The following is a 24,667-nucleotide window of genomic DNA, read 5'->3' on the forward strand; positions in this document are numbered from 1 at the left end:
TTTCCAAGGGTAAGTAAAACAATAATTGCTTTAATAACAGCAATCACTATGTACAGCGAATTAAATAATATCCCCAGTTCTTGGGTGCTTACTTCCATGCACGCAGAATTCAGTGTGTGAAGACTGGCCTAGAGTTTGAGCAAGTGTCCATAAGGCGGGTTATCGCGAGCGAGGACTTATCCCTGAGTTTTAAAACCAAGTCACTGATTTGGCTTTTTGTTTCCACATGGATGGGGATGACAGACAACGGCTGTGAAGCGTCAGTGTTTCTGCCCGGTCATGCACAGTTCTGCAACATAATGCATAAATGTATAACAACAACTTGGGCTCGCTGGATACCTCGCTTGGAATAAGGAAACCCCGCCAGGCGCGCCCCCGCGGCCGGCCTTGCGCGCGCGCGCGCGCACACACACACACACACACACACCACCCCACACGCACAGGTCAAAAGTTGATTCGTTCCCGAGACCCGTGCACAGGCGTCCTTTTCCTCCTTTCTGGCAGCCCAGCCTTTCCCAGGCCAGGGAGTCGTGAGGCCGGGGGCGCCGGCGCGGCGGGGGAGGGCGAGGCGAGGCGAGGCGAGGCGGGCGCCGGTGCCGGTGCGCGCCCGCTCCTGCCGGGTGCGAGTCCGGGCCGGGTTTTGCGCCGTGTCCCCGGGCCTGTCTCACGGCCTGCAGCCGCCGCCGCTGCCGTGTTTACTGAGCTCGCGCGTCCTGATATCACTCCGCTGGCATGGAGGAGGAGGAGGAGGTGGAGGAGCGAGAGGAGGAGGCGGCGGCGGCGGCGGCGGCGGCGGCGGCGAGCGGTGGAGCATTGTGATGGTGGCAGCGGCGGCGGCGGCAGCGGCAGCCCAGCCGAGCGTTAGGGGCTGCTCTCCGCGCGGCGTTCTGCAAAGGACTTCTCCGATCTACTTTTGCAGCCGCCTCGGACTGTCCATGTGTTTACCTCCCCCAGCCCGAGGATTCGGTATCTAGGTTCCTGTGAAATGCAACTGAGCAGCCAAAGTACTTTGAGAACACGGGGCGGCATAAACACCAAAACTTTTTTGTGGAAGGAAAATGCAATAAGCAAGCTTGCCGTTCTCCGATGCGCGGTGGAGTGAGTGTGTGTCGCGCCTGTCCGCACAGGAGGCATAGGCTTGTGTGTGTCCATGGGGTGTGTTTTTCGGTACGTAGGGAGAAAACGCTTGCCAACCACCGGAAATCTCCTGGAATTTATTAGAAAATAATGGATTATAAAAAGAAGGCAGGAGAGGAGCGCCGCTCGCCTTGAGTTGCAACCCGATTTGCTGCTGGCTCAGTTTGTTGTGATTCTTTTTGTGGATAGGTGTCTGATGGTATTCCGATAACACCCCCTTTCCCCCCCCACCCCGAGCTTTACAGTTTTTTTTTTAAAGGAAACAAAAAACCACCCCCAAAATCTCTCCCCCCACCCTGCTTTTTTTTTTTTTTTCGCCCCGTCGGGATCTCCGTTTGCATCCATGTGCTCGCGTCTCCCCCGCGTTCCACTTAAACTATTTTAATCCTTGGACCCAAGGAGGAGGCTGATCGGGGGGGTGGATAAAAAAAGTTCTTCCAAAATAGTGTGCCCGGGGAGCAGGATGGGGGATTTCGCAGCCCCCGCTGCTGCCGCGAATGGCAGTAGTATTTGCATCAACAGCAGCCTCGGCGGGGCCGGGATCGGTGTGAATAATACTCCCAATAGTACTCCCGCTGCTCCGAGTAGCAATCACCCCGCGGCCGGAGGCTGCGGCGGCGGCGGCGGCGGCTCGGCGGCCGTCCCCAAGCACAGCACCGTGGTCGAGCGGCTCCGCCAGCGCATCGAGGGCTGCCGGCGGCACCACGTCAACTGCGAGAACAGGTACCAGCAGGCTCAGGTGGAGCAGCTGGAGCTGGAGCGCCGGGACACCGTGAGCCTCTACCAGCGGACCCTGGAGCAGAGGGCCAAGAAATCGGGCGCCGGCCCCGGCAAGCAGCAGCACCCGAGCAAACCCCAGCAAGATGCGGAGGCTGCCTCGGCGGAGCAGAGGAACCACACGCTCATCATGGTGAGGGCGCACTGGCGGCGGGCTCGGGGCGCGCGCGCGCCGGGGGTGGGGAGTGGGGGCGTGGAGCGTCTTACTTGGGGGTACGAGGGACCGATCTGCACACGGGGTGCGGCGGGCTGAAGCCGAAGGGTTAACGTCAACTTTTCTGAGGGAAAAAAAAAAAAAAAAAAAGCTCCTGGCTGCCGCTACCTGTTCATCTGTCAGGGTTGTCAGATTTGGGGAGGAGAGGGGGGAAGCCAGTCACGACTGCGAGGGGCGGAGGGAGCCTCGGAGTGAGGTGCGGGACAAGTTTCCCCCTCCCTCTCTCGGAGAGTGCACCCCTGAGTGGGAGCCGTGCTCCTCCTCTTCGCCTCTCGCCGCGCCGCCCCAGACCCGTCCCCCTTCGCCCACCCTCTCGGCACCTCTGCCGGGTGCGGGGAGGAACCGATGCTGTCGCAGACCCCGTGCGGGTACAGGCCCTCGACACCCCTGGCGGGGACGCGGGAGCCTCTCGCCGCCTCTCCCTAGCTCACCCCTTTGGGGCTGAGAAAAGTCTGAGAATTTTGTGAATGAACTTTGAAGTGGGTGAGAAACGAGCGAGCGAGCGAGGGCGGCTACGCGCGCGCGGTGCTCGCGGGAGCGCGCGGGTGCGGGGCGCGGGTGCGCTCGGCTCGCCGCTCCAGACTTGGGGCCAGCCCCGGCAGGTGGAGCCGCGGGCAGGGGGCACGGAGCAGTGGCCCCGGGCGGGGGCGGAGGGGGGACAGCTACGCCCCGGATTTGCGCCAGGAGTCCCCGCCACGCAACTTCGCTTGGGATGTCTTTTTCTCCCTCCTCGTCCTAAACTTGCCCGCACCCGGCCGGCTCCACTTGTTCCCCCTCCCCCCCCGCACAACCTCCCTCTCCCCCGCTCCCTGCCAACTTTGCGGGGCTGTCTAATAAGCCCGGAGGAGTGGGAGGTAGCTGGGAGCCGAACGAGGCTTAAATGGCTGGGTGGGTGGGTTCGCCACGGGATGAGCAGCCAATGGCTTAACTTCTCGGGGAGGAAGGGACAGTTCCCACCCCCCAAACCGGAGCGTGGAGCCCTTTCTCTTATCTCCCCTCTCCCGTTCTTCGGCTTTCCTTGGGCGAGGGGCCAGGCCGGAAGGCTGGGGAAGGTGTCTGCACCCCTCCCCCCAGCGCGCGGTGGGAACCGAGGGGCGGCCCCCGCGCCTCGCTCGGAGGCGCACAGCCCGGCGCGGGCAAGCCGGCTCGGCGTGCAGCCTGGAAACCGCGCACGGCCCCCCGCCCGGGAGCCCTCGGCCACGGGGGTGGTGTCCGCGCCGCTCGGGCCGGCGCTCCGTGACAAAGAGCCGGCCGGGGGGAGGGGAGCAGAGGCCGCCGCGCGCGCCCCCGCCCCGCACGTGAAGAGGAACAATTTGTTTATCTTGGGCTTCGAGAAGCCGTCCCTCCTCCCAGTTCTCCGCGGCCGCCGGGCCCCTCCTCCCCGCCTGGTCGGCGCGATCCGGCCCAGTCCCGCCGGCTGCACCTCCCTCCTCCTCCTCTTCCTCCTTCCCGGCCCCTCCGGCCCGCCCTCCCCCTCCCTTCTGGAACGCGGCCGTGGGGGAGGGAGCGGGAGGCGCTTTGTCCGCCTCGCGGCCCGGCTCAGCCCCGGGGCCGCCCGGCTGGGAGGGGCGCGGCGCCCGCGACCCTGCCCCACCCCCGCTCCCCGCCGCGGCCTGGAGGGATAACCCGGGGCCCGGGGCCAGGGAAGGGAGGATTGCGCTCTGCAAACAGGAAGCCGAAACCGGGGCTTCACTGTAGCCTTGCAGATTGTACCCGGAGGCGGGGCCGGCCCTGCATCTCCGCCGGGGCTCGCGTCCCCCTTGCTCGTACCTGCGCGGCTGCCGCCCCCCGCCCCCACCCCGCCTCCCAACGCGCCCTCCGCGGGGAGGAGACCACTTTGTGAACCTGAGCCTGAAGGCGGATTCGAAAGGCACGTAGGATGTCGTCCTCGACCGCTCCACGCCCTCTGTTCGTGTGCGTTACACTGCACGCACACGGATTGCGTAGAAATGGGCTTCTCCGTGCGACCCTCAAATTCGCGTCCTACGGAGTCCCCCCCACCCCTATTGAGGAAGGAGGGCGGCCAGGCGCTCCCCGCACCAGTTGGGCGACCCTGGAACAAAAGCTAGCGCCGCTCCAAGGCCGGGTCGCTTTTGGCCACGGCGAGAGCTGCAGAGTTGGCGACCAGAAAGTTTCCGTGTCGGGGCCCTGTTCTCACGAGGTGCCCCTGTGTGGTCTCTGGAGTAGGGGGTGGCGGGACTCGGGGTGCGCGCGCCCGAGTGTAGTGTAACCGACCCTGCAGGTGCAGGTCAGCGCAGCATCCTGACGTTACCTGGAAGGAGGCAGGAGGCCAGCCCCAGTCGGGGTGTGCTTTTGCCAAGGGAAAGATAATGCTTACTGGAGTGGACCAAAGGCAGCGAATCCTCATGTAGCGGCTGGTAGATTTGAAAAGCGACTGTAAGATTTCTCTATTCTGTGTCAGTAATGGAGCCTACTGGTTAGACGTATGTAAATACCAAGGCCAGGTAGAGAGAACTGGAGTAATATGCAAGCTGGGACTGTTTTCACACGCGCGTCTTCCCGTGATGTCAGTGGGAAGTGTGTGTGAAACACATTATTCTCTGTATAAGTCCTATCGCCTTCCAAAATCGTGAGTTTGAAAACTCCCCTTGACCTCTGAAATGACAGAGAATTTTAACTTAGACTATGTGTGAAATAAAATCTTAAAAATAGAGGTTACCAAAAAAAAATGTTGTGCTTCATTTTCTTGAATTGACTGCTGGATTATGGCTGTGCTGTGCTGGGGCCCAGAGCAATTAAATTTAGTTCTCAGATTGGACTCCCTATTTGGAAAGCCCTAAAGGAAAGCCGAGGTCAACTCCAGCCCAATGCTAGGAACTGTGATGATAAAAATAAAAGCGAATAGGATTCTTTTCCTTCTCATTGCTACTGTTTACCTTCTAAGGGCCGATATGACCCAAAATACTAAGTATCGATTAGTTCTCTTTCTGCCTGGCTTGGGTTTAGAAGGCAGTCTAATGAGAGCTTTACCACTTTTGATTTGATTTCCTGTCTTGCAGTTGTGAGCATAGGCATGAAAAACCAAAAAGCAAACAGACAAATAGAAAGCATGATGGGTGAGGGTTCTGTGTTGGGTTCCTCCAAGCCCTGGCTGTGGAGCATATAGCACAGACTAGGTTGGAAGCTGCCTAGTCCCTTCTGAACACAATCAAGACCTCCCACCCCTATACCAACCCCCAACTCCTTCCTTTATTTATGAAGGAGATTCCTGCCCCGCCAACACACACATACTTGTTGATGAGAACTGTTCCTTCTGCCTGATAGAAACTTTAAGTTGAAAAGTGTTTTATTTGTGATAACCAAAGGAGGTATTGTTTATTAGCTGTACGCGGAACTGAGCTCTTGGTTATAATTTCCAGATAAATTCCAAGTGGCAAGTTCATTTTCAAAACCCAAGATGAACATGGCGTGTAATCGTTCAGGCACCTCAATAAATGCTCTGCACTTTTCAGAGTTCCAAAATGTTGTTAGTCTTTATTTGACCTTGATATGACTCATGCTGTTTCCCTGACATCCTCATTTCCAGACTCTGCTTAATTTTATACCGTTAAAAAGACTGCATACATCTGTGTGACCCTCTACCCTGAAGAGTTTATCACATAAAATGTATTTGCTGGGAAGCATATTAACTCCTGGGCATGGTATTGATGACAACAGCATCCTATCCAAAAGGTTCTCATCCATCCCTGGAATAGATCCAGGAAATGTCAACATGCTGGTCTGGAGCTCAGCTTCCTTGTATGTGAGCGTGGCTTGCTATTCCTTGTCCTATTCAAGGTGCATCACTGGCCTTGCATCCGGGTTTTTTGGCAGTCTTATACTTCTAGATCATCTCTGATTCTTTCCTGCAACAGCCTTGCCTTGGCTTTTCCTGTTCTGCTGCCCGCATGGCTTACACACAGTTATCTTTTGGAAAACTTTCCAGAACCCAAGAGGGTGTGCTTTACATTTATGAAAAACTTTTTGAAATTTCGTCTCTGCCCTTCATGTGTAGATCTTTTCCCAACAGGCGTTCTATTTCAAGTTCTAATACATGTTCAATTCTGTTGTGTTCTTTGGTTGCAGTATGTTTTATTTAGGACTGGGAAGCCAGTGGTCAGCAAAGTAGAAGCGCAGTTAATCATTAATTGTAATCTACAAAATGCTCTTTTGACTGAGTTCCTACCCAGGGAAAGCGGAGTTTTCAGGCATTAGTTTATTTGATACGTTCCATCCTGTCGCATGAGAATTCTAAGGGCAAATTTGAGAATCTTGTGCAGGTTTACTGCCACATGATAGGACAAAAATAAACATTCCTGGTGCATGGTTTACTGACATTTCTCTAAAAGGGATGCGGATCTTAACCAGTAAATAGAGTTATGGTCATATAGAGTTTTTTTCTGAATTCCTAGGAGACCAGTAGCCACCTGTTGTTAAAGAGGTTTTTTGATTGGCTTCTTTCATTTGCTTGAGATACAGTGTTCTCTCTCTCTCTCTCTCTCTCTCTCTCTCTCTCTCTCATGCACACACACACAGAGGCACATCTTGCATGCTACATAATACTTCTTGGATACATTTGAAGTACTTATGTGTTATGTCACTTATGGAATGTCATCTGTGGTCAGTGTTCTGTGTTTGTTAATTGATCGTCTTATGCTGAAGATTGATAAACTCTTCCTTCTTTTTGCACATCAATCCATCACAGAGAACTATGAAACAGACCAGTCAGCCATCAGACTCTTAGAGAAAGAGGAACATATTTAAAACTCTTTCTCAAGATTTTCATAATATCTGCCTTGTGAATCTCCTGTTGCTCTAAGGCTGATTATTGAGTTTTTGGATCCTCCAGCTGTTGGCTTTGTTTTTCCTTCCCCCTCCTGCTGCCAGCCTTTACCAAAGAGTGGCAAGAACCAACAAGAAGAAGAGAAATTTAATTTTGGGGCTTCTGACTCTTAAAACCAATGAAACAGTTGGATAAGATACCATTTTGGGCTTTGTATACATTTGACTTTATGTGCTGTTTATTCTTCCTAAGAACAAATAATAGAGAATAGACCAAATTTTTAATTTCATTCATTGTTCAACAGTACTGGTATATAGTCCATAATGCTTTGTGGAAGTTAGAATGCTAAATCATGCCCTTGCATCCAAGATTTCTACAATATGTGTATTCTTTGTAGGTTTTTAGTATTATTCCAGCTTGGTTTAAGGTGATGCAGTTTTGTTTTTTTTTTTTAATCAGCGTGATTATTGATGTCAGTGACTTCTCAACAGTTTCAAGCTTTAGGCTGTGATAGCCCCTTCCCATAAAATCTTATGGAAAATAGTGTGCTTTACTTTCCTGTTGTTTCAAACTACTTGGATGTTGATATTGTCAAAAAAAATAAAGCATGGGCAGCGCTGTGGCCCTTGGGATAAACCCATGGCCTGCAGCACCCGCATCCCATAAGGGCTCTGGTTGGAGTCCTGGGAAACAGCAGAGGATGCCCAAGTGCTTGACCCCCATGGAAGACCCATGTGGAAGACCCGAATGGAGTTCCTGGCTCCTGGCTTCAGCTTGGCCCAATCCTGGCCGTTGCAGCCATTTGGGGAGTGAACCAGCAGATGGAAGATCTCTCTCTATGAATCTGACTTTCAAATAAATAAGTAAATCTTTAGGAAAAAAGAGGCTGATTGACAGATGACTGCCCCGCCCCCCACTTAAGTCTTCATTAAAAGCACAGCATGCTTTTCTCAGAGACACAGTCTAAAATTTCGTTTTTCTGGTTTGCGAGTTGCAAATGTAGCTTCTGGAAAATCAGCTCTCACTAGGAATAAATTCCCCTTCATTTTTGTTGGTGTTTAAAGCACAAAATATGATTATATAAAATCACTCCGAAAATGAAGTTAAGGGCCTGCTGTTCACACGTAAGCATCATAGGTTCCCTGCACTGGGTCAGGGAACCAGCACCCTTTTCTCCCCAGCCTCCCTGGCTGTCCCATCTGCTAAGCAGTAGATGGGCTTTTGAGATCCCTTCCCCATTTGGGAGAGAGGCACAGCTTTCCCCAGGGCTGCATGCGCACATGCAAAGGAGAAGGAAATTGCTCCTATGGTGCAGATTTTTGTAAGGCAAGCTGTGCATACTATTCTTGGGGGAATTTAATAAAAATCCCAGAAGGCTTGCAGTATTTCCTCTGACATAAGAAAAGTGATTCCTTAACAATAATTTAGGCACCTCCTTTTAACTCCATCAGGCCTCCTGTTGCTTGGAAATGACCTTTATGCAAAAGTAGAATCTTTTAAAATACTAACATTCATCCCTCTTTAACATTGGCTTAACAACTGCAGAGAACTTGAATATTTATTGTTATTTATTTAACTAACAACTTCCCACACTTCCTTTCTAACCCCTTAAATCTCCATCCTGTCGGGTCCAGTCTGGTTGTGGAAGCCCCTCTGCTCCCAGCCCTCCCCTCTATCCGCGTTTACTTCTGCACGTGAAGAAGTGATCAGGATGCATTTCTGTATATCTCTCCTTGTCTCACGGAACATCTTTCTCCACCTGCAGAACACGTGTCTGGACAGGGGCTGCTTTCCCTTCAAAGCAAAAGGCTGAAGTGCTGTGGGTCTATTTGTATAGATTCAACCTGGGCTGTTGCTGTGACTCAAAAGCATTGTGCGCCTCTAAAAGACAAGCGCCGCTTGTCCCCTTTCTTCTCTCAGTGGTTGGTTATTTGTCTTTCTTTGATTGTGTGCTGCATGCTCAAAGTAGCTCAGTGATTGAGAGTGACTCTACGGGGATGGGGCTGCAGGAAGGGGCTTTAAGGAACTCGTGGTACTGTGAGAGGCAGAAGGGGATGAGCGTGTTGGAGGCATCACCTGCAATGGTTGGCAGGGGAGAGAGATGAATGAGACGGGATTGGTTTTGCCTGTTTGTAGAGAACAGACAGGACCCTGGTGCCTTGAGGGGTTTGCAGAGGCAACGTGTGCTTTGAGCAGTGTAGGCTGAAGCGCAGACGCGGGCTTCCAGGAGCTGATATCGATATTGCTTGTATCTGGAAGAAAATCACATGCCTGGAATAATTCCATGCTCTCTTAAGTTACCACTGCTGCCATAGGAATGGGCTTACTGTGGGATTCCTTTAATTCAGTGGTTCTCAACTGGTAGAGATTTGCTCGGCACCCTGCCCTTGGAACATCCGGCAGGCTAGGGAGACATTTTGGCTTGTCACACTGAGGGGGCTGCTGGTGTCTAGTGGGTGGAGTCCAGGAAGCCTGGGAAATGTCCTCTAGGGCACCTGCGGCAGAAACTTACCTGAGCCAAAACACCAGTGTTGGTGTAGTTGAGAAACCCTGCGTTAACCGTGGAATTCCTCCAGGTTGATGAAAATATTCTGGGAGATGGAGTTACACCACGTGGCTTTACTCCAGCTTTTCAAAAAGACTCTCAGTGCTTAAAGAGTGGAGATGTTGTGACAAGGTGGGGAGTACCTGGGAAGAAGTGGGAGCATTGCTGTGTCCCTGCTGACATGGGACAGTCTGGCCTTTTACTTCCTGATCATGGGCTCAGTCGCTTTGCCTGTCAGAAAGGTGAGGAGTTGGCATCCTTTTTATCTCAAGGAGTGATTGTCAATATCAAATGAGTTTGTTTATGTGAAAGTCTGAGAGACCTTTTGGGCTGCACAGATGCTGGGCCTGGTTCATGAATTATTTTCATTTTACTTGTTGCCTCCTGCTCAGATTTGAGACTCGCAGGCGAGTATTTTGAGGCATACTTCAGTCATGTATAAGCCTAGGTCTAACAGATCTGTCCTGAGCAAATGCTTCATGTTGGGCATTGTTGTAGCCACTGGGGAGCAAGTGGTGAGTGGGTATCCCGGTTCTCATTGGACTGTATCTGGGCATCATTTCACATTTCAGATTTCTTTAGGAAATGATCTTGTGATTTTGTTAGACATGTTATTGGAAAACATTAATAAACTAACATCTTAAGGGTACTAGAATGCTTTATAGCTTCTTGCAAGCATTACTTTCTGTAACAAAATTTATTTTTTACTTTTTGAATGTTTATTTACTTGGGGGGGAGGGGAGGGGAGAGATCCCATCCATCTGCTTGTTCTCTCCTCTATGCCTGCAATGGCCAAGACTGGGCCGGGCTGAAGCAGGAGCTGGGAACACAACCCTGGTCTTCCATGTGGGTGACAGGAGCCCAATTCCTTGAGCCTTCACTGCCACCTCCCAAGGTCTGCATCAGCAGGAACCTGGAGTCCTGAGCCAGAGCTGGAAATCGAACCCAGGGACTTCAGTGTGGGATGTGGACATCTGAACAGTTAGGCTAAACGCGTATCCTGCAAATTTCGCTTTTTATTTTGCAAATGGGGTTATTTGGGGTGGGGAGAGTATTAGTTGGCATGGTGAAGAATAAGCTTAAGGGTATGGTTTGACATGCGGCAGATGACTGTCCCCGTGTTCACAAGGTGACCCTTGTGGCGGGAGCATTGCAGCTTGCCATCAAGCTTTTAGAGAAATGAGACAAAGCAAAACAAGAAGAAAGCAAGCAGGGGGGTACGAGGGCTTGAAGCCATGGCGCATGAAGAAGAGCTGGAAGACCTGGAGGTGTTTAGTCTGATTCCGGGACTGATAGGGTTCCTCTCTTTGAAGGGCTGTAGGTTCTGTCGTTGGCAGTTACTAGGAACCCGTTTTTAAATACATATTTAAAAGCCCAAATTTTACAAAAATTAAAGCTGTTCAGAGGTGAAATAGGCTGTCTTGATGGGTGGCAATGAGCCAGCAGAAGTTGTTCAATTGGCTGGAACGTTGGATAAGGACAAGGACAAGGACTGTTCTCTATTCATTGTTACAATCCTGATGACTGGAAAAGGACCTGCCTGTGCACAGGAAGAATGCTAAGCATGTGTGGCCTACATTGCTAAATGGAAGTAGGTAAGAAGTGACTTACTCCACTCCTTCCATGTTACTGCCTTTCTCGGAAGTTATCCTGGTTTCTCTCTAGAGCTTCTCCTGCTTACCTGTGTATATTGCACATAATCACACAGGAGTTTTTGCACATAATTGGAATCACTTTATAATACTTTTCCAGGGGCCAGCGCTATGGCACAGTGGGTTAGAGCCCCAGACTGCAGCGCTGGCATCTGAAATGGGCACCAGTTCAAGTCCCGGTTGCTCCTCTTCCGATCTGGCTCTCTACTATGGCCTGGGAAAGCAGTAGAATATGGCCCAAGTCCTTGGACCCCTGCACCCACGTGGGAAACCCAGAAGAAACTCCTGGCTCCTGGTTTCGGATCAGCTCAGCTCTGGCTGTTGCAGTCATTTGGGGAGTGAACCATCGAAATGGAAGACCTCTCTCTCTCTGGCTCTACCTTTCTATGTAACTCTGTCTTTCAAATAAATAAAATAAAAAAACTTTTCCAGATCATTTTAGCACAGATGATGGTTGGGACCACCCCCCCCCCCCCCCCAAATATGGCTTAAAAAAATTTCAACTCTCATAACTAGTATTGAGCTTTATGCAAACATCATTTTTAAGGGCTGCATAACTGCCAGATAACACATCTTATTGGTCTGATGTTCTTTCCTTTCAGCTGATGCTAAAGAGGATTGTATTGATGTAGGAGCTCAGTTAACTAGCCCCTGACCATTCTGGGAAAATGGGAAATTCACTTCCTTGTACAGATGTGTAGTTGTCTTTATTTTCCTAAGCTTTGTGTTTCCTGGGCCTTTATTTGTGGAATGTATTTCAGCTGGTGATGCATCTGTGCTTGTTGGGGGCGGGGAGGGTCTGTGGATGCAGATCTGAGTGGCCATGAAAGTCTCAAGTCTGTGAGTTGCCACTTCCTATGGCTTAAATTACCCTGACTAATCCAGTCACCTGTGTGACATGGTAATAACAACCTGCTGACCCCGCCAACTGTAGAAAATGCAGCGGAATGGACTTGCCTTGACAGTCACCCTGTCGCATTTGGTTAGACAGTGAGAAGTCCTATCAGTTTTCATTATTCACAGGTGCTGAAGTGGCCTGAAGACCGCCCTTCATCAGCGTCCGTTGGAGGCTCCTTTGATTTACCTCTGACAGGGCGCTTCTCTACCCCAAGCCGAGACAGTCTCTGTTTTCACAATGGCTGGAGCCCTCTGGCCCCAGCATCTGTGTGCCCTGGGCAGCTGCTTGCCTGGAAGGGTCCTCTGAGCAGTTGCATTGGCTAAATAGCCATGTTCTCCCAAGGGTTCCTCCATGCCCACGTGACTTTCCTTTGGGTAGGTTTGAAGAAGACCCAGATTAAGGCACTTGGTAGTGGGGTCCTTGCCTACCCCTGCTTCATCCTGAGGACCCTAACTTTGGTACTTCCTGGCTCCCACACCTCCGACCTCCGCCCTCTTTCCCGTCCCCTTTACCACTGCCTCGTGTTTTACCATTGTCACAGTGACAAGTACAAGCCGGCGCCGTAGCTCAACAGGCTAATCCTCCACCTAGCGGCGCTGGCACCCCGGGTTCTAGTCCCGGTCAGGGCACTGGATTCTGTCCCGATTGCCCCTCTTCCAGGCCAGCTCTCTGCTATGGCCCCGGAGTGCAGTGGAGGATGGCCCAAGTGCTTGGGCCCTGCACCCCATGGGAGACCAGGAGAAGCACCTGGCTCCTGCCATCGGAACAGCGCGGTGCGCCGGCCGCAGCGCGCCAACAGGGGCGGCCATTGGAGGGTGAAACAACGGCAAACGGAAGACCTTTCTCTCTGTCTCTCTCTCTCTCACTATCCACTCTGCCTGTCAAAAACAAAACAAAACAAAAACAAAAAACAAGTTACGGCGTGCAGTGATCTGAACCAGAGAAATAAACCGAGGGTGGGAACTCGAGTGATCAGTGGAGGAGGGAGCTAGATTTTACACATCATTCTCTCCCCAGTGATTCCCGAGCTAAGCACTCTGCTGCCATTTGTGACCTGGATGATAATTAGCCTTTTTTTTGTTTTGTTTTGTTTTGGCCATTTAGCTGGGCCACATAGTTCAGTGAGAGAAGCCTTTGGCCAGCTATGGCAGTGCAGCCGCGTGTTCAGTGCAGGCTAGGGAAGTGGGGCTCATTCTAGACACAGCAAGACCTCTTCTGTTGCTTAAATAGCCAAGGTTGATTGTGTGCATAACACAGGAAAATTCGCTGCTAATCTGGAACCCAGGGCATCCGATATGATAAACTAAGAGGTTGAGATTGGTGAAGCGGCTTCTGGGCGTGCAGTGACTTCCGCCTTAGACTTTTCCTGGAGTGTTTAGCTGCTCGCTTGTCCCTCTGAGGAGTGAGGGCCGTCTTACTGTTTTTGTGGTTGCTTCTGATTTGTACTACATCGGTTTCTTTCATTTCTCCCATTAGATTTTCTTTTAAGAAGGACTTTCACCTACACATAAGTAGCCAACTCTTGGCATTTTGCAGAAGTATCACACTTTTATGTTGATTGGAGATGAATAAATGGTTATCTAAACAATTTGAATGCTAGTTATGCCACAGCTGCTTATAACTAACAGATGAAAACAATTTTCCAAAGCCATTGAAATTTCAACTATACTGCAATAAAAGTATAATTTGTAATTCCTTTGAAAAACATTTTCTTATTTTTCTTTTAAAAAGGTCCAGAGATGATTTGTAATAGATATAAATAAATGGCTACAATTAGGTCCTACCATATTATATAGTTCTTTTAAAAATATAACTTACACAGGGCCAGCGCCGTGGCTCACTTGGTTAATCCTCTGCCTGTGGTGTCAGCATCCCATATGAGCGCCTGGTTGCTCCTCTTCCAGTCCAGCTCTCTGCTGTGGCCCGGGAAGGCAGTGGAGGATGGCCTAAGTGCTTGGGCCCTGCACCCTCATGGGAGACCAGGAGGAAGCACCTGGCTCCTGGCTTCGGATCAGCGTAGCTCCAGATGTAGTGGCCATTTGGGGGGGTGAACCAACAGAAGGAAGACCTTTCTCTCTTTCACTGTCTAACTCTGTCAAATTAAAAAAATGTATATATATATATAACTTACAAAAAGTGTGTTTCCCACTTGCTTTTTTTTAAAAAAAGAAAGAAAATGCAGAAGTTCAAGGCTAATCTTGACAGAAGAGCCATGAAGAGTTTAGTAACTGTGGTTATGAATGCCTAAATGCGGGGTTCATGTTCGCATTTACGCAAGGCAGTGTGACACATATGAGAGCTTGACACAATTTTCAGGATACGAAGTCAAAGAAATGAAATGCAAGTGGCTTGATTTCTTGAGTGTGGACTTGGGAACTGTCTAAGTGATAAGAAAGCCAGAATTCCCCCGGGGGTTAGACGTACTTTCCCTTTGCTAGCTCATGTCTGTTCCCACTCCTTAGTCCCCACTTTAATCCACTGTGGTATTTCAGTCCATCCTTTCTCCCTGTCTTGGGGAGGAGCGTGTGTGGCTGTAGCAGGGGGCACCTGGGCCGAGCAAGCAGGTGGTGTTTGTCTTTAATCACTGAAGGTATTTCCTCATGGTGGGGTGTGCGCACATGCACCCAGGGCACTGGCCCAGTCTCTGACAGTTCGCATCCTGCAGTAGCCCTTCACCCGAAACCCCCTGGTGTTTGGTAAACTGAGCTGGTTTATGTATCCAAGCTCAGAAGTCTTTACATCTAAATGGCCGAAAATGTAGTTTGCAATTTAACTCGTACTTCCTCCATGGTTTGCAGCTGCTATTAGGTTTTTTTTTTAAAAAAAACATGTTGATTTGCTGCAATGAAGCATACGACCAGTGATTTCAGCTGGTGCTTAATTTTCAGCACGTACAGAAGGAATGTTTGAGAAAGGTGTTTGGCCTACCAGTAAATAACCATCCTGAAAAACATTTTTGGCAAGTAGTATAGAGTGGAATATATCTGCAGCCCACCTCGAACAGGGAGTAGAACTGGTGACTTTGAGGGTGTGACCATGTGACAAACTGGTACTTTGAGGGATCAGGCCACTCAAATGCAAACGTTGCCTTTTTAGCATTTGATCCTGTTTTTAGATTTAAAAATATTGATAGGAATCACTGGGGGGGGGGCATTTTTTAAAAATTAACTATTAGATTTGTGGTTGAGATGGGAATACTCAGAAACATGTAAGGATAGTTTTCAGTGAGGGAATGTGATGGTAGGGTGTGCTGTGAGCATCAGGTGTTTGTTCCCTCCTGGGAGGGAGGTCTGGAATGTCACAGGTTCCTGTCTTTGCTTCCCTCTTGAGTCTCAAGTGATGGTGAAGGAGTGATGGTCCTGGCTCCTGGGGTGGGAGCAGCCATATATGGAAGAGGAAGGAGAGATTGGCTAGCCTTGGCATGCTCACCCACTTTTTCTAATGCCATTTTCATTACACTATTAACAAAGATAGTGGGTACTTGGAGTAGTTATTTATGTCTGTCTTTTCCTTCACAGTGTAATGAACATTTCACTTGTTTTCTTCAACTTTTCATAATATATGTGTTTATGATACACAGAAGAGCAATACATTAGAGAGGAGAGATAATGAGCTCTGACAGACTCACAGGAATGAGATTGTAAGAGGAGGAAGCCAGAGGATTGTTTCAGAAAAGGGTTGGATCACTGGGCTTGAGGAAAATCTTCCAGATAAAGTCTTCAATGTGAAAATTCACAGGTTGTAGGAAGAAGTGACTACTTTTGTGATTTTTTAAAAAATTAACTATTTTTATAGTTAAAAAGACTCCAGTTCAATTTTCAAAATAGAATTTTAGATGCAGGAATTCAAGATACCACATAATGAAATGGGAGGAGGAAACAACAACCCAGCTGTTGATGTTAAAATTCCTTGGGCTGTTCCCGCTGCCCATGAACTTTAACTTTTCTCTTAGGTTTTGAGGAACCTTTGTTTCATAGCCATTTACCCCACAGTCATTTCCCCCTCCCTTTGGTGGCTGCTGCATTTGGGGAAACCACCTTCAGGAAACTCATTCATTCGGCACCAACTTAACTTCGTCCTTGATCCTGGCCTTCCCATCTTGGGGCTCCTTTGCAGTCTCGGTGTCTGTAGAGGAGAGTGACTATGGGTTGCGTTAAGTGACGCCTACTGTTGCACATCATTTCTGTTTTCTGGAAGAATGAGAATACTAGTAGACCAGAGTGAGATACTGATGGCCGTGAAGAGTGGGGAGGGATGAAGTCCATGTCCCCTAAGGCCAGCAGGGCTCAGGGGTGGCTCTTCTTCCCCAGGGCCAAATCTTGGCCCTTATTCATAGTGGGGGTCGTGATGATAGACAGGGGAATCTAGAACATTCTGGAATATACTAGTGTGTTGTTCCTTAGAGAGAGGGGGGGTCTTTAAGGAGAATTTCTCAGAGAAAGCAAATGTTTAGGCAGCTCCCAGCCAAGTGAGCCGAATAGTTCTGTTTGGTTACCATAGGCTCTCAGCAGCAAGGTCTCTAGCCTTGACTAGGGGATTGCTTGGGGTGGGGGCGGGGGTCTCAGGACAGAATGACAGAGCCAAAAGGTTTGGTTTTCCCCCTAGATTTAACCCACTGTCACTGGGGATCCGAGTGAGATGCTCCTTTAAAATGTCCAGCTTTTCTTCTCTCCACACCCAGGAGCTGCCTGTGCTCCACCCCCACCCCATTCCTCTGTCTTTTGTTCCATGAATAAATATTATGTGGTTTGGTGCTCATTACTCTTTGATATGAAAAAAGGCAATTCATTAGGTTGAGGGAGGAGGAGGAGGGAGCCACCATTTTTCACCGAGTGCATCAAGCGCGGTTACACTGATTTGAATTCCCAGAAAAGTAATAAAGCAGTGAAAATAATGATAAGACAGCTCCTGGGCTGACAGCTGCGCGGCCCCCGGGACGTGCAGCCGGGCCCCCGGGTTGCGTGCGGCAGGACAATATTGTAGAGCATATGGTGTTGCAGCAGGCCAGTTGTTGAACTCAGCGGCCGGCTTTTGTTTGGGGAATTCCCCCAGCACTGGGGCCATCCTAGCTCTTCAGAGACTTCTAGTCTCATTGGCAAGAGGACTCTTGGCCCCAGGCCAGCCTGGCTGTCCCGTGGCTGACTCAGGCCACGTGGAAAAGCGCTTGCTTGGAGAGCATTCACTCCTCCCTACTTGGGTCACTAATCATTTGTTCAACAAGTATAAATTGGGATATTTTCCTATAGCAGCCCAGTGGCAACATTACAAAGGGACATTTTTCTATGGGAATGCCAGTTAATTATCAGATGCATGAATTCATTGGGGCTCAATACTTCTTGTGAGAGTGAACGTTGTGTTGTTTTGTTTTTAGTGCTTTTCAGAGCCCTTTGCACATTACCTCTTCATTCTCAAGGCTTGAATAGCCAAAATCAGCAAGTTGGTTAGGGTAGAGCTGCTGCTAGAATGGAGAGAGAGAGAAAGAGAGAGTCCCTGTCTATCTAGTTTTTAGAAGATGGTGCTGAAATAGGCCTTTTGCCTAGCATGGTTCTATTTTTTTCAGTGTGTGAAGTTGACATGTGTGTGTGTGCATAAAAAGGCTAATTAACTCCACTTTCCTCGGTGGGGGTCTCCTTGGCTGCCCTGTTAGTGGGCTCCACAGTGGCCAGAGCTCAGCCATCAGCCTGAATCCATTATGACTTCAACCTCTACATGGTTTTGGTCACCCATTCTGGCTCCTTTCCTTTGGATTCCAAAGTGCAAAGGATGATCCAGACGGCCTGCCCAGGCCTGGAAGAGGTTCCCTCAAACATAGCAGACGGCGAGTCGGGGGGAGAATCACACTCCATGAGGAAAAGGGCTGTAGCCCATGCTTATTGTGCTCCATGCATGAGAATATTTTTATTTCAGGAGCTAAAAGGAGGAAGTGGGTGGTGTTTGCTCTCGGTTCGAGGAGCACCGAGTATAACCATAATCTTGGTCTCTGTGTGATCTTTCTTGCCGAGCACCCATGAAGGCTGGCTGGGTGGTGATGCTGAGATGAGTGAATTTCTTTTTCTCATGAGCAAATGTCATTACAAGGCCGAACCTGCTGGGAAAAAAAAAGACACATATGTATACGTGTGCATACATATTTCCATGATGTTCCCCTAATCACTGCTCAGATATTATTTTGTAACACTGGGATCTGCCAGGGAAACTCATATGTTTTGCAGGCCTTGGTTTTTACATTTTTGAGCAGTGGCCTTGAGAAAATGTTTTTAAGTGGAGAAGAATAGGTCTGCGTGTAAATCTGCTGTAAATGGGTGTGCACTGGCTGGAGAGCTCTGGGAACAGGGAAGTTTATGCCTGTGCCCCTGGAGGTGGTCTAGGCCATCCTGAGAAACATCAGGGGGCTGTTTTGTGTTGATTTACTAGGTTGGCTATATAAGCTCTCTACATGTGTGAATATGCCTTCAACCTCAGCCTAATAGGGTGTTTATACAAGGCGAAGTCGGGGGAGTAGCATGTTGCTTTTATTTTCTCTGTGTTTCCCAAGTTAGAAGACCAACTTGTATGTTCCCTGCCTTTGAGACATGGAAGAAAGAAGATAATGAAGGGCTTGACTCTTCCTTATGCTTGCCCTGAGTGCTGTAGAGCCAACGACAGCCACTTGTAGGGGCTTTACTGTAACTATTACAGCCTCTTGGCAAGCAGAGATGGGAGAGACGGAAGAAGGGGTGCGTGGGGAACAAGAAGAGAGCTAGAGGGATAGCTGGAAAGAAGAGGGAGAAGGTGGGGGGAAGAAATGATAAGACATTTTTGGATGTTAAGGGGTGGGCCTCTGGCTCCATGGTTAGGACACCCCTTGGGACACTTGCATCCCACAGGGAGGGAAGTGTCTGGGTTAAGTGCTGGCTTCCTGCTGATGCTGACCCCGGGAGGCATAGGTGATGGCTCAAGCCCTGGGTCCCTGCCTGGAGTGAGTTCCCGACCCCTGACCGTGTCCTGGCCCAGCTCCAGGGACTGTAGGCATTTCGGGAGTAAGTCAGCAAATGGAATATCTGTCTGCCTCTGTCTCTCTGCCTTTCAACAAAAAAAGAATGAGTGAAAATTCAGACAGATGAAGTGTCTTTGTTTCCATTTAATTACATCTGTAAATATTTTTATAGCTATTTTATATTTGAGGATAATATTAAATGTTCTAATGACGAGACATGTTTAAGGGACAAGTGGAGCAACAGCGAGACCCAATTCACTTACAGTGTCACCAAATAAGTAGGTGGCAAAGCAAAAAGGGAACAGATTTTTGAATGTTCTACCTTAGGTACAGCTTTCCGAGCTAGATGAAGAAAGGAGAATCTGAAAATCTAACCGTGTTGTTTTATAAATTATTAACAAATATAATCTTCAGGGGTTATGGGGACAGATCAGTTAAAAAAAAAAACTTGCCTCCTAATGTGATTTGTATTATAATTATTTAATACCTGAAGGACTCTTATAATTGAATTTTAGGGTGTTTCATTTACATTCAAGCTGGCAAGAGATGCAATACTATCACTTTGTGGTCCTCTAATTGCTGTCCCAAACATTCACAAAATGCCCTGTGATTCAATTATAAGTATCTTCTAGGGACTGTGCAATTATATACTATGTGGTTATCAGTATAAAGCACTGGGGGATACTAAGCCAATCAGATTGCTTCCATGGTAGATGTGCGTAAACTTGTAATTGATAACAGAAGGTTCTTTGGATACTACCACAAATTTTGTAAGGGTGACCACTGTAGTTTTAGGGTCATGTATATTACATGTAACAGTAGACAGTAACTCCTTTCAATAGGAATCCATTCTTGGGGCTGGCGCTGTGGCTTAGAGGGTAAAGCCACTGCCTGCGGTGCCAGCATCCCATGTGGCTGCCGGGTAGCATCCTAGCTGCTGCACTTCTTATCCAGTGCTCTGCTAATGCACCTGAGAAAACAGCGAAAGGTGGCTCAAGTGCTTGGGGCCCTGCACCCATGTGGGAGACCTGAAGGGGCCTCCTGGCTGCTTGCTTGAGATCTGCCCAGCCCTGGCCATTGCAGCCATTTGGAGAGTGAACCAGGGGATGGAAGATTTTCTCTCTCTCTCTCTCTCTCTCTCTGTAACTTTGCCTTTGAAATAAATAAATAATTTTTTTTTTAAAGAAATCTATCTTTGCTCTCCCCTCATTTAAACATAAATACAGGCATCAATGTAATCTTCAAAATATTTTTGATAGTGCTGATAGCCAGCACTTTAAATACCCATTGACACGGTAATCAAATAGTGAGCCAACATATGTGTCCAGAATGAATGAAATACGAAGTCTAAAGATGTGGGCCAGAAACCTCTTGTAGCCTTCAGTGCAAGAAAGTGGGGAAGAGTACAGTTGTGTACATAAAGCTGTGTATTTGTAAAACTGAAATTGAACCAAGAACAATACAAGACAATATGCTACATATAGAAAATAATTACTAGATGAGAGCACCTGTAATCTTTGAATTAGAGAACAGAGACCCAGCATTCTCCGAAATGCTTGTGCACAGTGAGAAGGCTTCAGCCTGCTCCTCCCAGGGTACCACACAGGCATTTACTTGCCGAGTTTGCCTCCTTCCTAGAGCTCTTTAAAGTGGCCGCCCGCTCAACAGCAATTGCTTCTGAGTAGTGTTCAAACAACCCTGACACGAGTCCCTTGGTATATCATTATCTAGTCTCATATTTAACCTTCTTCTAATAGCCTCCCCAAAGTCCAGCGTTGTCAGCCAGCGCCAGAGGAAGTTATAAAAGGTGTTTTTCCCCCTCTTGACTGCACAGCTGTGAGAAACATCGCTATCCAAAGCCGTCTTTGTTTTTCCCTCTTTGTCCTAGGGGGGAACCAGGTGGTTGTGAAAGTAAAGTGACCTGTTGAGATAGGCCAAGCTTTGTGGCAAGTGTCAATACATTAATAAGAACTTCTCTTTCTCCAGTTTTTGCTGAGTCTCTTGCTTGATTAACTCTATTCTTACAGGAGAGAAGGGCAGGGGTATATGTGCATTCATGGACTGTGTGCCTCTCTTCTGCCTTCTTAAGTGTGCTATTACTGGGCTGGCGCCGTGGCTCAACAGGCTAATCCTCCGCCTTGCGGCGCCGGCACACTGGGTTCTAGTCCTGGTCGGGGCACCGGATTCTGTCCCGGTTGCCCCTCTTCCAGGCCAGCTCTCTGCTGTGGCCTGGGAGTGCAGTGAAGGATGGCCCAAGTGCTTGGGCCCTGCACCCCATGGGAGACCAGGATAGGCACCTGGCTCCTGCCTTTGGATCAGCGCGGTGCACCTACCGCAGCGCGCCAGCAGAGGCGGCCATTGGAGGGTGAACCAAGGAAGACCTTTCTTTCTGTCTCTCTCTCTCTCACTGCCCACTCTGCCTGTCAAAATAAATTAAAAAAAAAAAAAGTGTGCTATTACTGAAGCATGCATTTCAGTAAGAGGTCAGGTACAAGCTGCAGCATTGTGGACGGGTCTGAGAACAGTGGAAGTGCTTATACTGACAAAGGCCCCACCCTGCGCCTCCTCAGAGCAAACAAGATCTGCTTGCCTGCTTGCTCCACCTTCTCATGTCCCTAGGAGCAGTGTATGGAAATGATGACAGCGTTGTCGTCTCATATAGGAATTGCAGCGTGTTCCCAAGTTTACATGGGTGGGGAACACCCAGAAGGTCTCATTCTGAGTGGACACCAGAGGCAGATGACCCCAAAGACCCTTCCCCATTCACTGCTTCCCATCTGGGGTCTGGCATTGTGTTGGGGCAACAGGTCGACCTGCTGATGTCCTGGCCCATGGTCAACACCAACTGCCTGGCAGAGGTGGACGAGGTGGGCACTGGAGGGGAGAGCTAGATTGCAGAAGAAACGGAACGCCTAAGAGGGAGGAACACGAGGAAACCTTTTTGTGTGTTGACTTCATTACCTGGAATTGATTTTTGAAGTAGAGAGAAGGAAAGTTTCTCCACCCTCCTTGGAGACCGTTTGTGCAGACCTGTTCTCTCTTTCCTTCCTGGCTCCTTGCATTTTGAAGCATCTTTGTGATTCTGCACGCATTTCCAAGGTACCTGCTGCCCCTGCAGCAAAGCCTTCCGGGTAGCTGTGGGTGTGTAGAAGGGAGGCTTGCCCCTTGGGCCTGAGCTCCTCCCTGTCCTCCCTCACTTAGGAGACCGCTGATGTGGGTGCTGCATACATGGGAAGACACCACCAGCCTTTCATCGCCGTGGAAGGTTCCCCCAGTTTTCTCCTGCCCTCTTCTGTAGTTTCCCCAGGCCAACACACCCAGCCCATAACTTCCTCTGGGTGGCTGGCTAGTCTGGCTGCATCTCACACGCAGAATTTCTGATGACCAAATACAACAAATGCTCCCACTGTCAGTTCTGTCTCTGACTGTCACCTCCCAGTTGGGGAGGCGGTTTGGTCTCACATCCATAGAACCTTCCATAGGGAGCCAGGAAATGGGGTAGAGTTCAGGCTCTGCTACAGCAACCTGTGTCACCTTGAACAAGTCAATCTCTGAGGGCCACAAAGCTCATGGTTGAAAACAGTTTTTGTATTGTTTGATGAATATGCGAGACATACATTTTTATGGGGTACAGTGCAACATTTCAACACACGTGTATAGCATAAGCAGATCAAATCAGGCCGTCAGCACTTCCATTTCCTTTCCTTTGAGCTGGGAGCCTACCAGCTCCCCTCTTCCAGGTCTGCATGCAGGATGTAATATATTCTTGTGAACTATAATGGCTCCACTATGCCGTGAACATTAGAGTTTGTTTCTTCTATTGACTATGTTTTGGTTCCCGTTATCCAGCCCCCATCTGTTCCTCTCCTCAATGCATCCCAACTTTTAGTAATCACTGTTGTAAGTTCAGATTGGCTTGGAAAACTTTCACATATAAAAGAGAACATGCAGTATTTATCTTTCTGTGTCTGGTTGATTTCCTTTAACATAATTACCTCTAGTTTATCCATTTGTTTCAAATGTCAGGATTTCATTCTTTTTTATTGCTGAATAATATCTCATTGTGTATACACAAAAACTCATGGTTTGATTTGATTGATTTGTAAGGATACAGATTTATGACATTGAACTTTTGCATAATCTTGTGTAGCCATGCTGACACTGCCTTAAATACGCATCTTTCTTTCTGGCCAACGAGAATCCTTCATCACAACAAAAATGAAAGAGGACCTGGGGCCTGTGTTGTGGTGCAGCAGGTTGAACCACCACCTGTGATGCCTGCCAGCATCTCTTATGTCCGCTGATTTGAGTCTTGGCCACTCCTCTTGATCCAGGTACCTACTGACGTACCTGGGAAAGCAGCAGAAGATAGCCCGACTATCTGGGCCCCTGTACTCTCTGGGAGACCTGGATGGAATTCCAGGCTCCTGGCTTGAGCCTGGCTCAGCCCTGACCATTGTGGCCATTTGGGGAGTCAATAACAGATGGAAACATCTCTCTGTCTCTCCCTTTCTCTTTGTAACCCTGTCTTTCAAATAAATAAATACATTCTTAAAATAGCTGTAGTGGCCGGCGCCGTGGCTCAACAGGCTAATCCTCCACCTTGCGGCGCCGGCACACCGGGTTCTAGTCCCGGTCGGGGCACCGATCCTGTCCCGGTTGCCCCTCTTCCAGGCCAGCTCTCTGCTGTGGCCAGGGAGTGCAGTGGAGGATGGCCCAAGTGTTTGGGTCCTGCACCCCATGGGAGACCAGGATAAGCACCTGGCTCCTGCCATCGGAACAGCGCGGTGCGCCGGCCGCAGCGCGCTACCGCGGCGGCCATTGGAGGGTGAACCAACGGCAAAAGGAAGACCTTTCTCTCTGTCTCTCTCTCACTGTCCACTCTGCCTGTCAAAAAAAAAAAAAAAAAAAGAGGAAAAAAAAAATAGCTGTAGTAAGGAAAAAGGTCTTGACTTTCCCTGACGTGACTGGAGGGTTTTGCCCAGCAGATCAGTTTATAAACTTCCTACCTGTGGGCATGTTTGCTCTGCTTGGAAATCAGCTATGTGGAGTTGGTGCGGTCAGCAGGACAGGAAGGGATGTTCCCTACTTCTGCTGGTTGTCTTGGTGTGGAGCCCCAGCCACCCTCTCCCTCATGGTCTTCCAGCACCTGCTTCATGACCTGGTGGCTGTCCAGCAGTGCCTGTGGGTGAGTGCCAGCACTGGGTGATGGACACACTTAGAGCAGAGATTAGGCCTCACTCACAGGATGAGCACCCTAAATGTTTCTTGAATAGATCTGAGCTATGCTACTGACTGTTTCATTACATCCGTATTAATGATGGCCTTGTCCTGAGTTTCAGGGCTAGATTCTAGAATATGGCTTGGGAGTGAGGCCTGCGAGCTTTTCTTCTAGTGGCCCGGGGCCACTTTTCTTATCTTTCAGGTGGTACTTATCTGTCTGCTACCCAAGAGCAAGACCTAGGCATACTTTTCTGTAATGTCATTTCTGAATGATTTTTTAACTGAAGCCCTTCCTTCATTAAGGCCAGATAATGCCCCAAGGATTTAATCAGGTTTAAAAAATCATTTCAGAAACTACAGTGGATATATGTAGAGGAGCCTCTCAATTTCTTACTGGTGGACTGTCTCAAACAACTTACCACTGTGCTACTTTTAGATGAACTTCCTTCAGGAAATGTGTGT

At 49.1% G+C, this 24,667-nt stretch overlaps 1 protein-coding gene across 1 annotated transcript in view; it reads left to right on the plus strand.

Moving 5' to 3' along the window:
* The first annotated feature begins 1,457 nt into the window (after nucleotides 1-1,457).
* Nucleotides 1,458-24,667, plus strand: part of MAML3 (mastermind like transcriptional coactivator 3) — a 466,726-nt gene continuing 443,516 nt past the window's right edge. The window contains exon 1 of the mRNA XM_062199590.1: nucleotides 1,458-2,047. Coding sequence (XP_062055574.1) covers nucleotides 1,601-2,047 — 447 coding nt within the window. The 5' untranslated portion in view covers nucleotides 1,458-1,600. The remainder of the gene's footprint in view (nucleotides 2,048-24,667) is intronic.

This window comes from Lepus europaeus, chromosome 8 (genome assembly GCF_033115175.1).
Source record: "Lepus europaeus isolate LE1 chromosome 8, mLepTim1.pri, whole genome shotgun sequence".
In the NCBI taxonomy this organism is placed as follows: domain Eukaryota; kingdom Metazoa; phylum Chordata; class Mammalia; order Lagomorpha; family Leporidae; genus Lepus; species Lepus europaeus.